At 38.3% G+C, this 16,989-nt stretch overlaps 2 protein-coding genes across 2 annotated transcripts, besides 11 other annotated features; both read left to right on the top strand.

Moving 5' to 3' along the window:
- Positions 1-1,181: 1,181 nt before the first annotated feature.
- Positions 1,182-1,207: a microsatellite.
- Positions 1,183-1,207: a microsatellite.
- Positions 1,208-1,790: 583 nt separating this feature from the next.
- Positions 1,791-2,474: a mobile genetic element.
- Positions 2,091-2,282: a mobile genetic element.
- Positions 2,462-2,713: a mobile genetic element.
- Positions 2,697-3,005: a mobile genetic element.
- Positions 3,006-6,301: 3,296 nt separating this feature from the next.
- Positions 6,302-6,974, top strand: NFIA_043830 (uncharacterized protein; the record flags this gene model as incomplete). The annotated part of the gene is made up of 2 exons (XM_001267460.1): positions 6,302-6,558; positions 6,710-6,974. 2 exons carry the CDS (start codon positions 6,302-6,304, stop codon positions 6,972-6,974), a joined length of 522 nt encoding a protein of 173 aa, XP_001267461.1.
- Positions 6,975-8,023: 1,049 nt separating this feature from the next.
- Positions 8,024-8,536: a mobile genetic element.
- A 686-nt stretch (positions 8,537-9,222) lies between these two features.
- Positions 9,223-9,621: a mobile genetic element.
- Positions 9,622-11,328: 1,707 nt separating this feature from the next.
- Positions 11,329-12,615: a mobile genetic element.
- A 2,734-nt stretch (positions 12,616-15,349) lies between these two features.
- NFIA_043820 (uncharacterized protein) lies at positions 15,350-16,571 on the top strand (the record flags this gene model as incomplete). The annotated part of the gene is made up of 4 exons (XM_001267459.1): positions 15,350-15,371; positions 15,424-15,639; positions 15,691-15,889; positions 16,337-16,571. 4 exons carry the CDS (start codon positions 15,350-15,352, stop codon positions 16,569-16,571), a joined length of 672 nt encoding a protein of 223 aa, XP_001267460.1.
- Positions 16,572-16,788: 217 nt separating this feature from the next.
- Positions 16,789-16,820: a microsatellite.
- Positions 16,790-16,820: a microsatellite.
- Positions 16,821-16,989: the final 169 nt, after the last annotated feature.

The raw sequence follows: 16,989 nt of genomic DNA, 5'->3' as shown, positions 1-16,989 counted from the left end.
AGAGAAGGATAGAAGAGATTACTAGAGGTTAAGTAAGCTAGAACTAAGGGAAATAGGAAAAACTATAAGAATTAGCTGCTAATATGAGCTGAATAAAGGTGTTAATATATCTATTTTAATATAGACTAGGCTATCTACCTATATATATGATAATTAGTTAGTGAGGCAGCTAAGGCCCCCTTTAGATATGTTCTATCAGGTTCAAACCTAAGTCAAACCTGATGGACCCTAACAGACCTCAATTAGAACCTAAGGAACCTAGCCTGGAACCTGACCTAGAACCTTATCTTAACCCACATGAAGAGTCATTTTAATCTTAATTTTTGCCCAAGTCCTTGACCCTAAGTATATAGTCTTGTTGCTTTCAAGTAATAAATATATAATATATAGAGTAAATATAGGATATTAGTATTCCTATATAAGCTTCTAATTAGCCTGTTTAATTCTAATGATGGCTATTAAAACATATTCAAAGAAATGTTGATTAGGATGGTGGTGAAGTACTTAGTGTAAAATATATATTTCTTACTTTATATAATACATCAACCATAACTTCTACTAGAATTAACTACTAAGGGCCTCGAGGCCACTAAATCTGATTGGATATAATATTGGCTATGCTAGGTATTCTATATATAGATGAATTTCATATAATTTCACAAGGGATGTGGTGACATTGTGTGGTTTATAGATGTTTTGACTATAATAGCAGTAAGTTACAGTATAAAATCTTAATGAATTATTATTTTATCCATCTAAAATAGGAAAATCTTGGCAAAATTATGCAAATCAGGTTCTGTCAGGTTTGAACTTGGGTCAAACCTGATGGAACCGCGACCCGACTGAGAACCTCAGGTTCAGGTTCGAGGTTCCGACCTTTGGAACCTGAGTCGGACCATTTCGAGGCCTAGTTGAGGGAGGTTGTTCTGCCTGATGATGTTCACGAGGCGGTTTCTGCGCCTGCCGATCATTTGAGAGGGGGATTCCGGGGAGTCCGAGGGGTCTGAGATAAGAGAATCGCTCTCTGCCATGATAATTTATTCTCCTTTTTCTCTTTCGTGTTGTTTTTCCTCTTATATCAGTAGTTCATTTGTGGAAAGAGAGAGTGTGTGTGTGAGAAAGGGGGAGATGGAAGAGAAGAGAGGGAAAGAAAGAAGACGAAGAGGAGGAAGAAGAGGGTTTACTACTACTACTACTACTACTACTAACCGACCCCTACTACGTTGCGGCCTAGTCAGACTAGGCCTTAGTATTTGGGGTCACGCGTTGCGCGACCCTGCCATCTTAATGAAAACTGACATCTCAATGATAAAATTTCTTAACAAATAAACTATTATAAAGAAATAGGCAACCTTCCTGTTCTAATTTGCTAATAAAATATATAGAAATGATAACTACTAGGTTTTATCTGTCTTTCACACCTTTCTTTACTTTTGAATAATTATTCCTTTTGCTAGGCAGTACTCTTGAAGTTCCACCATTACCTTCTTCCACTGCGGCCGTAATCAATTCTTCTCTACTAACTTATCATATTCTTGCTTCACATGTTTGATATGGTTGACCTCTTCCTTCTGTACTATTCCACCTCTATGTAGATGGGCTCTGGAAGCTTGTGCACAGTGTTGATGTGCCTATTTTGCAGCATCAGATTGGGCTACCTGTTTGGTAAGCTTATCTACTAGACTAGCCTATGCTTTTGAGGCTTGTACAAGCTTCAAAAGGTAGGTATAGAAAGCTTCTTCCTCCTCTAGCTCTAGTTGAAGCATATGATGACTAAATCTATCAAATTAACGCACTGTTTTAGGTGTGTTGGTGATAGAAAAGGAGGATTGGCTTGTCTCCTCATCTGCAAAAAGTTCACTATCTTGTAGCCTCCTAATGGTAATAGATGGCTTCCAGGGATTGATGCTAGTCAAGCTAAAAGTATGCCTTAAGATATGAGGTTTGAAAGTTTTGCGTTGTATCTTGAAGAGAGCGGATAAGAATTCCACCTTTGTAAACTTTCTGCATCCTGTCTGTGTAGCATCCTGGATAGCTTCACTATGCTAGTGCTTATACGCATGGAATATACTAACATCAAGTAGTTGAAGGAGATGGCTTGTATGCGGAGGAAGGAAGTATAAGATAATATTATGCTTCTCACAGAATTCAATGACTTTGTAGGTCATATGGGAACCATATCCATTGCAGAGAAGTAGGCGTTTTAAGCCTACCATTCGACGCCGCGTGTGACGCTTGAAATGTTGAATCCATTGGTATGCAAGGAGATCATTGATATATCCAGATTCTGATATACTAATTATATAGTCAGGCTCACCACATACCTTAAACCATCCAGCTAGTATGCACTTGCCTCCAAAGATGATAAAAGGTGGGATGAAATAACCATCTGCACTAATTGCTTCCACAATAGTTGTATATTCTTGATTAGTGTTACTAGGAGAGAAAGGAGTCTTCTTAAACTCCCTAGTAACAATCCATTGATCTTTACCGATTCTATCTGGAAGCCAGTCTCATCAAAGTTGTATAGATCTCAGGGATGGATACAGTTTCTATCCATTAACCCTCTGATATTATGGAACCATGATTCAATGACCCAGGGCTCGTGTGCTTGCTTCCGTTCAACCTTAATAGCTCTTTACCTTCTAACTTAATATTCTGGATGCTGTTTAAGGAAGCGTTTTGTCCACTTTTCACCAATCTGAGGAGGAGGGGTTGTTGGAATCAGTATGTCTGTGACAGAGTATAGAATTTACTGCATTACCAATCTGCTGCGGCCGCGGAGGGATATCCAACTTGATAAGCTTGTTAATATACTGCCTAAGAGCCATCTCCTGCGCGGCAGTAAGCTTTGTATTGGTTAGGGCTCTATCTGAATGTGATGGTATCCCATTCCAGCAGCGTCGAAGCCGCTGCATTGGGACATTAAACTCTTGCGCAGTTTTAGAAAAATTAGGTTTTTTCTGGCGTTTTAATGCGCGCATGGCTTCCTCAATTCAATCTTCTATATCATAATATGATTCCAGCATGGTGGTGTTGATAAATGATATAAATTCTAAGAAGCATACAATTTTGGGAAATTTTATCATTGAGATGTCGGTTTTCATTGAGATGGCGGGGTCGGTTACAGAAATTGCCGACTAAGCAGAAACTGGGTCTGAATTGAGTTATAGCTGTGAGACGGGCGTAGGCAGTATTGTTTTCAACTGGCAATCCTATATTAACGAATATGGCAAACTTGGAGAAATAGGAAGATACATCTCCCTCTCCTTCTTATATACATGTTCCTAAGCTTCCGCTGGGTTCCAACCTCTTCCCGATGGTTCTTCTAGAATGTTCTATGGTTGAGGGCATGGCCGACAACCACAGCCCAGGCCGTAGCCTGTGACAGCTGGGTTTTCTGGGGCCCCAATTACTGGGTCTGGGTCGAACTGCTATAACCCAGACCCAGGCTGGGTTGGTTTCTGGGTCGTGATCTAGGACCCAATTTTGGTTTTGCGGATGCCTAGTTACGGATGCCTCGCGGCATTTCGGACAGTATTGAAGAAACTGATCCTTGGAATGCAATACTGTCCTTTAGGTAAATGTTTTGTGCTGCCACATTAACGATGGATTATGAAAAATCGCCGGCTCGATCAAGTTGGGTATGACTGGTTGCACGGCCGAGCCTCTACTACTGACACCCAACAGCAAGTGAACGGCGCGACCATCTCTTCAAGAAGGGAGATAGACAGAGCAGAAGCATAATAGAATGGCCAGATTAAAGAGCAGCAACAGGGATTAGAATTATTACTCCACCTTCACAGAGTACTCTTACTTATTAGTAATCTTACACCTATTGTAATACTTATCCTTGTTCTAACCACTGCCCAGCAGCTGTCATGCACAATCAGTGATAATAGATAGCTATGAGCCAGATAGAATGTTTGCCCTACCTAGTACAGCGAGCGTCGGGAACGCCTTATAATTCATGACTAATAATGCTTATGCCACCTCCAAAGCTGCACCCTGGACATTAATGTATATGTAAAGAGTGTTAATATGGTCTGGGACCTGCTCACACAGTGTGGCTTATAGCTTGTCCTTAAATTTATGGCCTTCAGAATCTTCTTGAAAGTCCCTCAGCTGATGAAGAGCAAAAAGATCCTTTTCCGCACATACAGCGCCATTAGCTTACAGCCCAGCAGCCCTTTGTCTTTCTTTCTGCTAATCCCACCATAAACATCCCTCACGGCGGAGAGTCTGCTCTGAAAGATTAGATCTATGTCATACACAATGTCAAAGGTGGGCGGTTGAGAACAGCGCATGCCGCGATTCCTTACGATGACACTGTTGACGCTAGACCTAGGCAGAACCCATGGGCCGGCCCATTCGGCCATTTTAGGGCAAGAATTAGTGTGTATGTGACTTTTATAATTCGTAAAACTTACGCGAGTTCTTGGCTGTAATGTCTTGGTAACAAGAATAAGTAATTACTCTTGGATATACAAGATATTTAGTTAAAAGAGGGTACTTTGATATTACTGCAGAAATCAACTATATCTTATTGTAAAGCGATGTACAACGAATAAGGGTCCGTTAACTAGGTAAGAAGAAGCAGATGCCACCGGAAGGGAACAATAGAGTCAGATTCAGGACAAGACTGATTCTTGGGGATCACAATGCACAACTCACCAAGACTATTTATCATGACCAAGACATAATGAGTTGAGGGGTCTTTGCTATTGAATTGTTCAGCTGCTGAGTCTTCTTGAAGACACGAACTCCTTCCTAGAAGCATGCTAGACGCATACTCCCTGTAGGAGGTCTGCAGGAGGTCTGCAGTCATAGAAGTTGCTGTTCACCGCAACTCCATTGTCAGAGAAGACCTGTAACTCCCATGGGACTTTTCCCTAGTCCTTTGTGAGGGTGCCCCGTAACAATATTCATGGGATTATTTACATAAAAGAACCTCGTTTGACCTCTGAGCTGGCTCAGTGTTTCTTTAATGGGGGCTACTGGAACACTGTGACAGCATGACGTAACCTAGTCGCACCTACTATTAAGCCGGCATCTGATGCGATCACGGTTCTTTCACGTAAACCTAAGAAGCCCATCAAGACTCCAGCAGATTAATGCGTCTTTAAGACATATACATTCTGAGTATCTTCATCGGACGCATGTTCAAGGGGGCTTCAAGATAGATATGATATCATTGTTTCAATGTCTTGGGTTGTACACACTGAAAGTTCATCAACGACCGGTGAAAAGTTGGGACTGGGGACCAAGCCATCAGCAACTTCGTGGAAGGCAGGGTAGACGAATATTCAAAAAAATGGGGAGGAAGTAGGCAGATGGGTAGCAGTCACCAATGTTTTTCTGGCTCAGACAACGATATGGACTGACTACATGTTACAATAGCTCATCCTTCAGATGAAAAGCGCTGGTCTTGACTCAACCAATCCAACAGCCGTTTGTGCTGTGGTCCTCTTTTTACACCAGGACAATAAGCACTCCCTTCCAAAAACAAAAATGCTCTGTACTCTTTGAGCTTGTTTCAAAGAATTCTCCACACAAATCTCTGGCATCCTCATACTAATTCATTAAAGCATTTATGTCGATGGAACCTTGGTTTTGGCAAAGAGGGGGCTAGGAAGAGGGAATACACACTGCACGAGCACACCGAGTCAAATTTATCCGTGTCACCAAGAATTACTGCTTTGACCTCTCAGCTCAATGATATGAGACCCGCGTAGGTTACTTCGGTACATTTTGTCGCTGCTTAGGCAACCACTTCGAGGCACCTAACACATTGTGCCACATGAATCTGTAACCTATAAACTCCAGATCGAACATTAAACCCATAGAAGATTCGTCTGCACTTTGAGTCTGAACTTGTATAAAGGACACTAAGGACATAGGGGACTTGGACAACCTGTTGTCATAGGAATATTGTCTGAGAAAAATATGTTGAGATAGTATATGCTGCTTACTCGAGGAGCACTATGCCACGGGCTTTCCCCTCTGCCAAGGGCAATCGCAAAACCAGATGCAACGTTCGAGTACCTCGACCAGTCCGAGCAACTGGTGTCTTCCTCTTATTAATCATATTTTTGGCCTGGCAGCTCATAGCGGGTCGGAACCATTGGTTAAAACTTAACAGCATAAAAGACCAAGGTGACCCAACAAAACTTCACCTTGCAATTGTAACTTTCATTACAAAGCAACAGTCATATCTTCATATCTCTCTGCGGAATAAAGCTTGTAAGTTCAAGCCTATTTTACTGAAAGATCTACATTGAATAAGGTCCTAACTTTTAACATGCTCTTAGACTATGCTCAGCTTCATGGATATGATCTTCATGTGGATTATGAATCTCACTCGACACGAGGCACTACATGGCTCAAGTTCGATATGATTGAGCGTCTCATCAACACTTCACAGTACGATTGGATCTGGTGGATAGATTTCGACACGCTTATTACCAACACCACTATGAGCCTGGCAGATATCATCTCTGAAAGCTTGGCAAGTTCTTCGGTGCCAGACATGATTGATTTCATAGTGACAGATGATTGGTAAGTCTCCAATCAGTCAGAGTAGGGCCTTCAGGCATACCTACTGACCGACTTCGAGCAATGGTCTCAATGACGGGTCGTTTATTGTTCGATCATCACCGCGTTCTATAGATTTTCTCAACGCTGTTCGTGCTGTGCATGACAGAGAAAGGGCAAAAAACAGCGGAAAATCATGGAACGACCAAGAATCGATGGCGGAATTTCTCCAGAGCAAGACTCCTCTTATTGAGCATGCCATCCGCATCCCTCAGTGGAGAATCAACGCTTTCCCCGAAGAGATAGGTTGCTATGATAGTCATAAGAAAAAGTGGGAAAAGGGCATGTTTGTAATTCATTTTGCAGGTGCCTGGGCCCATGTTGTTGAAGAAGATCCAACTGGCCATTTGATGAGGAAGTACGAATCGCAGATAGTCTGACATCAGAGCAAGCTCGAATAGTATTGCTAGTATGTGTTATGGGTCAATCGAAGAGAACAAATCAATTCGGTACGAACTGACGAAAGTATCGAAGCTAGAGAGGAAAAGAAGAAAGAGTCCAGGAGCGTGGGGATGCGCTCTGATAAAAATGCTCGCACTTCTTTGACTTGTTTGCAAGCCCAGCTCTTTCCCAGAATCCTCTCAAGCTCTGTCCAGATCCGAAGTCCATCCACGCATACTCGTAACAGTATGCACAACAACGACTGAGATGAGACAGAACCAACTTAAAGGAAAGATCAAAAGGGTTTGAAAAGTGGAAGGCATATTCAATATCCTTTTATGTCCTCTGTGACGATTGAGACGATTATAGAGATGAGATCACATGGAAATATCAGGTGACGGTGCATGAAGGAGACACCTAGACTTCGGCAGAACCCATCAGACCCATTACCCGACCCGACCCAACCCGTAAATGGGTTGGGTTTTAGGTCTAACTCTTCAACCCGCGGTGGGTAATAGTTTTGTCAGAGCTGGTGGGTCAAGCCTACTAGCTATGCAGCATGCGAACCAGAAACGATGGATCATACAGTCTATCCAGCCAGGATAGCAGCAAAATGAGCGATATATTTTTTTATACTGAAGTATATGATCTCACACATCTTCTAATCTATCTAAGGAGTGTATTTAAGTTAATGAGAGGGAAGATATCTAGAAGATTCTTGCCCATCAAATTCCTGATTAGGCATAGTGAGATAGTGTTTTGTATTAGAGGGTAAATGAATGACTGTATGCTTACGGGAATGATACCGTTTGTGATACCGTTAGTTCTGACAAGTTTTAGATGGGTAACCTGTAAGACCTATTAGGTAGCTGAATCAGGCTGGTTTTCCATTACATAATACCCGCTTCAATCCATAACGTAATCCAACACCGAACGGCACACGACACCGAGCGGTATAGTCAGCTGTGGAACCCCCAAGTACTTCATATCTTTCCTACTTTTTGGGGATTTTTTCAACATATTCAATATGGCTTCAGTATTGAAGGATGAGCGAATGAAAATGGCCCTTGATGCTTAGAATAAGGGCCATTTCACATTAAAAACTGCCTGTGCTAAAGCGTTTGGCGTGCCTCCAACTACCTTTTATGCTTGATATAAAGGAAGACCCTCCTGCAAAGATATCCTTGCAAATTCTCAAAAACTAACTAATCTTGAAGAGCAAACTCTTAAAGATTAGATCCTTGATATGGCTGAATGTGGCTTACCTCCCCAGATATTAAGGGTTCGATATCTTGCAGAGCGTTTATTTTCTACACACTTAAAAGCCTCATTGACATCACCAGCCCATATTAGTAAGAGATGGGTTAAATGATTTGTTAAACATCATCATGATATTTGATCAAAATATAATAAAAAATATGATTACCAACGTGCAAAATGTGAGGATCCAGAGGTTATTCAGGGGTGGTATCGATTGGTTCAAAATACTATACAAAAATATGATATTCTTGACCATGATATCTATAATATGGATGAGACAGGATTCTAAATGGGTATTTGTCACACCCTGGGATCCGTCCTCGCTGTTCTTCTTCTAGTCAACTACTTTGGGAAGAGGGTGATATAGCCCATGGACTATATCCAATACTTGCCTGAGGCCTACCGACCAGGTAGCCTAACACTATACCGACCAAGTATGTGTCTGACACTGTGATACAATGATCTTCCGGAGATCAGGGACAATCCAAAGGTAACACAAGATCAATGAACAGCAAGAATAGAAGCAAGGCCTATTAAGGACATATCCTTAATAGTAAGAGAGTAACTGACGAATTGGACTAGTGAACTTGTACTCAAGTAAGTTATTGATATTGAACGCGAAGAACTAAACTAAGAGTCCTAGATACAATGGTAATGAGTGTTCTTATATAGTTCCTCCCTTTCAGTCCATACCCTGAGGCTGTCATGAGGTCCCATTATGGACTGTTCTCCCAAGGTCCATGGTGGTGTTATGTAGTCACAGTCCCTTATGGACCGTTATCTTCCCTTGGCATTTAGGGACCGTCGTCACGTGACTTAACCGCTTCCTGGTCTCGAGCCTGATTGTATGTCAGACTGTACTGTCTTTCTCATAAGCCTCATCCAACCATTCCATGCTGACTGCAAGTGTGCCGTAACAGTATTATATCAACTGCCAAAGTTATCTATGGCTTAGAAACTCAAAATCCTAATACCAAATTAGTCTAGCCTAGAAATTATGAATGAATTACTGCCATTATTGCAGTAAATATATTAGGATAGGTTCTTCTACTATAAATTATTTTAACTAGGAAAAAGCATTAAGAAGAGTGGTATTAAGCTACACTAAAGAACAAAGGCTATTAATTTAGTCTTAGTGATAATAGTTAGACTAATAATAACCTAGGTCTTGAATGACTTACTAATATATTTAAACCAAATACTACCTCACAAATAATTAGTTAATATTACCTTTTAATCCTTAATGGTCACAGCAGTCATGCTACTCCTGGTTTTAATTAATTCTATATAGATAGAAGAATTATTCCTCTATATATACCTCTATATTCCTCTCATCTACTTTAACCTCTTAATGTTACTTATTTTCGACCTTTAAAACACTTCTATAGTGTTACAGTCTTTTCTTCCATGCACTTCCCTTTCCAGTTTCCTTAAGGTTATACCCACCTGACATATTCTCCTGGGAGAAGCAGTTTCTTTCCACTATGAAATCAGTAGTGTGACTTGATTTATTATATAGTTTTGTGTTCCCCCTCTTTTGGGCAGCATAAGGTGCATATCTCTTGCATTAGTCCTTCAGCTGATAAGTTGTCCTCATATTCAATTCCAAATCATTGATTATGTTTGACAAGGACTTAGAAGTTTCTTAGGGAGGCTATATATTAAATAGAATGCTTCATGAAGGATTCTTAAGGGTACCTCAAGAAACAGTCTTGCCATAATTTGACTTGGTACCTTCTTCCTTACCTGACTGACAGGCCTTCTACCCTGCATAGTAGACACCTTAACATATAGGCCGAAGGCCTTAATATTAATAGAAATAGGTATACATCATATTAATAAAACTAAATTTCTTTTAATTTATTTATTAGTTCATGAACATGCATTTTCATCAGCTATGTAGCGGGCAGGGCCCGCTGAGTGCTCAGGCTGTTCGGCCCTCGCGAAGTCATATCCAAACTGGACACCAGCTGCAGGTCACGTGACTTCGTACTAATCAATGTAGCAATCTGATTCGTCACGTGACCCACAGACCACTCGCACACTTCTTCCTATGTTCGGCCGCCGCGGCCCTAGCTAGATTTCTCCTTTAGCGATTTCTTACCGTCCAAACCTAGGTCATAGGTTTCTAAGGCTTCTAGCCCGTGACAAGGGTGGTTCCTCAGGGGGTGAGGTAAGAGATAAGGTTAAAGTTAATATTAAAGTTAGATCTCAGGGGGTAAATATCACAGATATAAGTAAAAGTAGTAAGTAAATTAACTAATTATAGAAGGCAGTAGAAAGTAATAAATATCATCTACTAATACCTAAACTAACTTTATCACTGAATCTAGCATATTCTACTAAGCCTATCCATATGCCTATACACACTATTAATTAATGAATCCCTGGGGCATGGGAAGATAGCCTATATACAGCTATTCTAATTCAAACTAATTAAAGGCCCTAAACACCTAGTAATAATAATAATAAAGAACTATAAGATCTGATAGCAGATACCTCTCTAATTTACTAATATAATAATTCCCCTAGAAGACAGCTTCTTACTAGCATGCTTAATTAAATAAGCCTAGAGCTAGAAGAATAGTTAGAACTAGTAGCATATAAACTACCTCTATAGCCTTCTAAAGAGATATGCAGAGATTTCTTAATAGATAATATTCTATATTATAAATAGGAGAGAAAGCCTAAGAAAAATATATACACCCTATGTGTGGATGAAACAGGCACTTAATATAAGAAGAAAGAGGAGAAGATAAAGAATATATACTATCTATTTAGTGCTTTCTTATAGGTAGTATTAGATAGGCTATCTTAGTTAGGTAGGAAGTACTAAAGCAAGCTTCTACTACCTCCTAAAAGCTATTAAGATATTAAGAACCATCTACTAAAGGACCTCTTCTACACCACTATAGATCTGGAATTTAATATATTAGTGGCCTAAAATACCTAGAAGAAAGTTAGATTTCCTAGTAGAAAGTAGGTATTATTATTAATATAGGTTTTTATATATAATTTAATAATAACAGTTATCTACTAAAGATAAAGAGATAACTCTATATATAAGGTAACTTATAGGTTCTAAACAGGGAAGATACTACTATAATAACTCTAGCTATATAAATATTTAGGATACTTATAGTACTGATAGCTATATTTAATCTAGATATTTAATAACTTAATATAACTAATACTTTTATTAACAGCCTTCTAGATAAAGAAGTATATACCTAGATAGCAGCTAGATACTCTAAATAAGGCTATATTTAGTAGCTAAATTAAGCCCTCTATAGTCTATATAGATTACCTTATTTATGGCAGCAAGAGCTAACTAGAACTCTTAAATCCCTTAGATTTTACCCTATTAATAAAGATACATACCTCTATACTAATAATATGATAATTATTATAATATTTATTAATAACATACTATTTCTCTACTGAAGAGAATTAAAATTATATATAGATTAGGTGATTACTAGCCTATAAGCTAAATATAATTTCCATAATTTAGGAGATACTAGCACCTTCTTAGGCATCTAGATTTAGTAAGATAGGGCTAATTAAATACTATAGATTAACTAGGCAGCCTATATTAATAAGATGGTAGACTAATACTATCTATAAATAAGCAACCCACTAACTACACCTACTATAGGTGAATCTCTTACTAAATTTAACAGGCAAGCTAGCTATAAAGTTATCTATAAGTATTAATAGAAGGTAGGCTTATGTATATACCCTATAGTAATTACTTAGCTAGATATTATGAAGGTAATATCTAACCTATTAGAATATCTTATTAACCCTTTACTAAAGCATATAGAATTAGTAAATTATATAATCTAATACCTACAGAGGACCCAGAACCATTCTATAAGATATATTATTAAATATAGTTGTAGGGAAGTCTATATAGTGGCTAGTAATGCTATATATGATGACTATTTAGATTATAAGAGCTTAGAAGGCTATCTTTACCTACTATATAGTAGAGCTATTAATTAGAAGGCAGGGAAGCAGAAGACAGTTACTATATCTACTATAGAGGCTAAATTACTAGCTATATTAGTAGCTGCAAAGAATATTTATTAGTAGAAATAGCTATTTATATTAATTAGATTTAATTTAGAACACTAGATATCTATCTTATATAATAATCTACAGACTATAGATCTGCTCACTAGTAATAAGCTAAAGATGTGTATAAAGCTTAGGCATATTAATATTTATTAATACTAGCTATAGTAAGAGGTCTAAGCTAGCTATATTTCTATTTAATAGACTAAGATAAGTAAAATACCTGTAGATAGCCTTATAAAGATACTCCTGCGCTAGAAGTACTATAAATTTATAAGGTAGATTAGCCTTATTAATCTAGATAAAGATTAATTAATTTAATTTAAAATCAACATCAGATAAATGAGATAGATGCTTATAAAGTTTACTAGTTATCTATCTCACCTTCCTAATTAGGAAGTACCTAAAAGTTCATTTAATATCTATAGCTCTACCACTAGATTATAATATAGTAGATTTAGCTTTGCGTTGCCCACTTACCTAGGGGGGTATATCAGCCATATCTTACCACTATCAAATCTAGCAGAATATTAGAAATTAGCATCTAACCAAATTCTAGCTGGGCCAATCAGAATGCTTAATTCTACCATGGTTTCAACATGCTAAATTAAAGAGATTTTATAGAGTTTTTATTTAGTTAATTATAAATAGCTAGTTAGTTACATAGATTGCCAGAAATCAGACCTTCTCTTGATCCTGAATCATTCCCTTTACTAGCGATTACCATAGATTCGCTGTATTCGGGGATCGGTTGACACAGCCTTGCTTATCTCCAGGAAATTAACAAGAGTTCGCTTGGTTGTGGATTACGTTATCAAGTTTGGTTGTACTAAATAAATATTCATGTGTACGCAGCCCACGCGAGCTCCATAAAGAGCTCACATGAGACACACCCTCTACACGTGACTGCCAAGATCATTAATAAGCTGCAACAACTCGCATGACCATTTAAATATGATACACACACACATGGAAATTCAATTTCCTTCTCCTCCCTTTACTTTTATCCAATGCTGTGAAAAAAATCAAGAAATCACAACTTAGTTTTAGAGCAGTTGCCAAGTACTTTACTCTTGTTTTACTCTTTTACAACAATGGATTCCAATCATTTAATTGATGTGGATGGATTTTTCGAGTCGGAGCTTGATTACAAGGTATCAAACTGCTTACAAAACGGTTTGTAATTGATTACTAAGTATTTAAAACAGGAACCTGCTATTCCCATTCCACTTACTAGCGCTAAAAGCTCTTCCCTAACAACACTAAAAATTGAATATATTGATGACCTACCAGAGTATCCCACAAGTCATATTCACGGGTACACATATGTTGTTGCTTCGAGAGGACGGTCACAGCTTGAAATGGAGCAGGTTGCCCATGACGTAAGTATTTCCTAAGTGCTTCACAACTGGTTACTAACTGCTTCCAGATTCAATATGCGAGAAGACAGCTTTACGGACAAAAATGACCAGTCAACTGTCCATTTTTGAAATGCCATGTCAAGAAATGGACCTGGAAATGCTCTGGAATCTATGCTTGTGAATTTTTGAGTCCAGTTCTCCAATCTTATCACCACACCTGTGTGGATGAGACTATTTGGCAGGAAATTCAGAAGTCTCAGAAAGACATTAGGATCTTAGAGACAGATCTTAGCAAGCGGAATGCATACAGGTATTAGTTGAGGAATTCCTAACTATTTCATAACTCATTACTAACTGCTTATAGCTACTATCGATCAAAAGTTAGTTTCTTTCAGAGAGGCCTTGCATGCATTGACCAACTTCCTACATGCAAACCAGTTTTCAAGAGATACAGCCAGATGGTTTGTCTAAGCACTTAATAAATGGTTTCTCAATGGTTACTAACCAGTTTACAATGTCCACGGAGAATATGCTCCCTATATTGGCTGTATACATGAATCATCTGATGTTTTAACAAAACATCATAGAGGGGCAATTCAAGGTCACACAGTTATTGATTTGCAGTTTCTTGAAGATCTCTTTAATAAAGAGATTATGCCAGCAACCAAAGAATGTAGTGTTTTTGAACCTTTATCATCCCGACGAAAATATTGTGGTAAGTATTTATTAACTGCTTATTAGCTGTTTATTAACTGATTGAAGGTCGAGATCATCCTCAAGGATCAGGACGATTGAAGCATACACCTTGTGATGTTACTTTTAATGCTTTGGTACCTGTGGATATTAATCAATGTTCATATATATTATTCACATCACATGGTGTGCATAAGCATCCACCACCACCACCAAGCAAGGCACCGGAGAGAATCTTACAAGGAGTAAAAAGTATTATTCAACAAATTCGAGACCCAAGTTTGACAACAGGTATGTATCTGGTAAGTGATTTAGACATGATTTCTAACCAGTTGTTCTTAGCACAGTTTCTTCACAATCCACAGCTTGAGGCATTTTGTCAGCAGTATAATGCTTCTACATTAGCAGAGATTCACTCTGCCTTTTGCAATAAAGACCAGATTGCCACAATCATCCAAAAACAACGTCTACTTTCCTATCCTGACAGACAAGATGTTAATGGTCTTCTCTTTCTTCAAAACATCGACTAACACGTCAACGTAAGTACAAATACTTATAAGTGGTGATTTATTAACACTTACTCAGTACTTAGGATTACATCCAAGAGCAATATCATGATTCGCAGGGTACCATGGTTCTGTGTGGCTTTAGAGAACAGATTCAGCTTCTATCTCATCTTCCCTCTTTCAAAGTGGACATGTCTTACAAGCAGATTTAATCCAAAAAAATGAATGAGGTGCTTTTCGCAACATTCTTATCAGATCAGTGCAAAAGTGAGTGTTACATATGTAATTAGAAACTAGTTACTAATCAGTTTTTAACTAGTTATCACCTTACTACGAGTCTTTACCAGTGAAGATTCTACTGAGGGATATTATCTACTCTTCAAATGAGTTTTTAATCTGATCCAAAAAGTTTCTCAGCAGCCAGTGCTTTTTGATCCAATTCATGGGTCTGGAATACATGGTATTATTGTTGATATGGACTCGAAACAATATACGGGTAAGGGCTTATCAACCGGTTAACAAGTAACAAGTATATACTGAGTACTTAGGACTTGGCCAATATCTTTCTGAAATCGACCCTCAGCATCGAGATGTGACATGGCATTTACAACACATAATTATATTTTGCCGAGTCCATTTTCAACGGTCAATTCTGAAGACCATTGGAACTAGAAATCAAGGTTCCTCTCTTTGGAGCCGTATGATGAGTCTATTAGACTGCAAATCTGAGGCTGATTATGATACCTTGCTTGACCTACTAATAAGTATCCAACCACTTATTAAGTGATTGTCAGGTAGTTGCTAACTACTTATAGAATATGAGGATGTCAATGTTCAGAACTGGGCAAAACAAAAGAAGAGTACAATTATCAAAGCAGGGTTGAATAAAGCATGCTCCAAAATTCAACCTTATTACTTTGATATTTTACGCAATCACACAAATGCTGTTGAACAGTCCCATCTGAAATCATATGCATCTGGCAAGTATTTGACTTTGGTTGAAGCGGTTAAAAAGTAAGTACAAGCACTTAACAACCACTTATAAAGTACTTTATTCTCCAACACTAATAATATCTAGTTCTGCGAAGTTGGACAAAGATGACATTCTTCAATATAACAACTTCAGACAGTTTAATGTGCATCATTCATATCGAACATCAAATATGGAAGCCAACTATCTTCGCCATATGAGTCGGGAAAGTAAGTGCTTAAAATCAACCACTTTCAGCTATTCAAAACCAGTTATTAACCACTTAATAATCACTCACCATATAGATAGCCGCAAACGCCAACGGTCGACCTCATCTCATAGTACTGAGACTACTCAATCAGCTTCACAGCGATGTCAATCGCCTCAAAGAACCAGGAGATCATGCTCCCAATCTTCTTCACAGAATGGCGATAATGAGTAAGTTTATAAGTACTTGATAAATGGTTGTCAATTACTTAATAACTCGTTAGATCAACAAGATCTTCACATGACCTTCGCCGTGTTGCATCGGCGAATGCCATGAGTTTAGAACAGAGGCGCCAGGAGCTCGAGCTTCAAAAGCTTGAAGCAGAGATCAAACAAAAAGAAGCAGATATTAGAAAGCAAGAGGAGGAAATTCGTTTACAACAGCTTGAAAACGAGAGATTGGAGCTTGATCTTATGGAACGGCGGATTCGAATCCAGGAACTTCAGCAAAGTGATTAACAAGTGGTTTAAAAGTGGTAAGATGGCACAAGTATTCATTATATATAATTGACATCAATCTCTCCATCACAATGACTTTTATTATATATATGTGTGTGTATTATTCCCTAGCAAGCGATTATTAAGTAGTTGGAAAGTATTTAGTTAAATTCATTACGTATGTATCTGAATTTTATAATATATATTTACAGGCCTTCTGAATTACTCTTCTTTTTAGAAAAAAAAAAAAAAAAAAAAAAAAAAAAAAAAGGACACAATCAGAACCCTTTGATATTAATTATTTACTAACTATTTATTAGTTCCATTCCAGTATGGGAACCTTCAAGTAAGGAAGCCATGTAAAACCGCCATGACATCGAAGTGCTCTTTAACTGCTTAACAATCAGTTTCCCACCCTAAGCTTCATCCACAGGAGACC

Source organism: Aspergillus fischeri, genomic scaffold (assembly GCF_000149645.3).
Source record: "Aspergillus fischeri NRRL 181 1099437636244 genomic scaffold, whole genome shotgun sequence".
NCBI classification, from domain to species: Eukaryota; Fungi; Ascomycota; class Eurotiomycetes; order Eurotiales; family Aspergillaceae; genus Aspergillus; species Aspergillus fischeri.
This window is presented reverse-complemented; position numbering and strand designations above follow the sequence as displayed.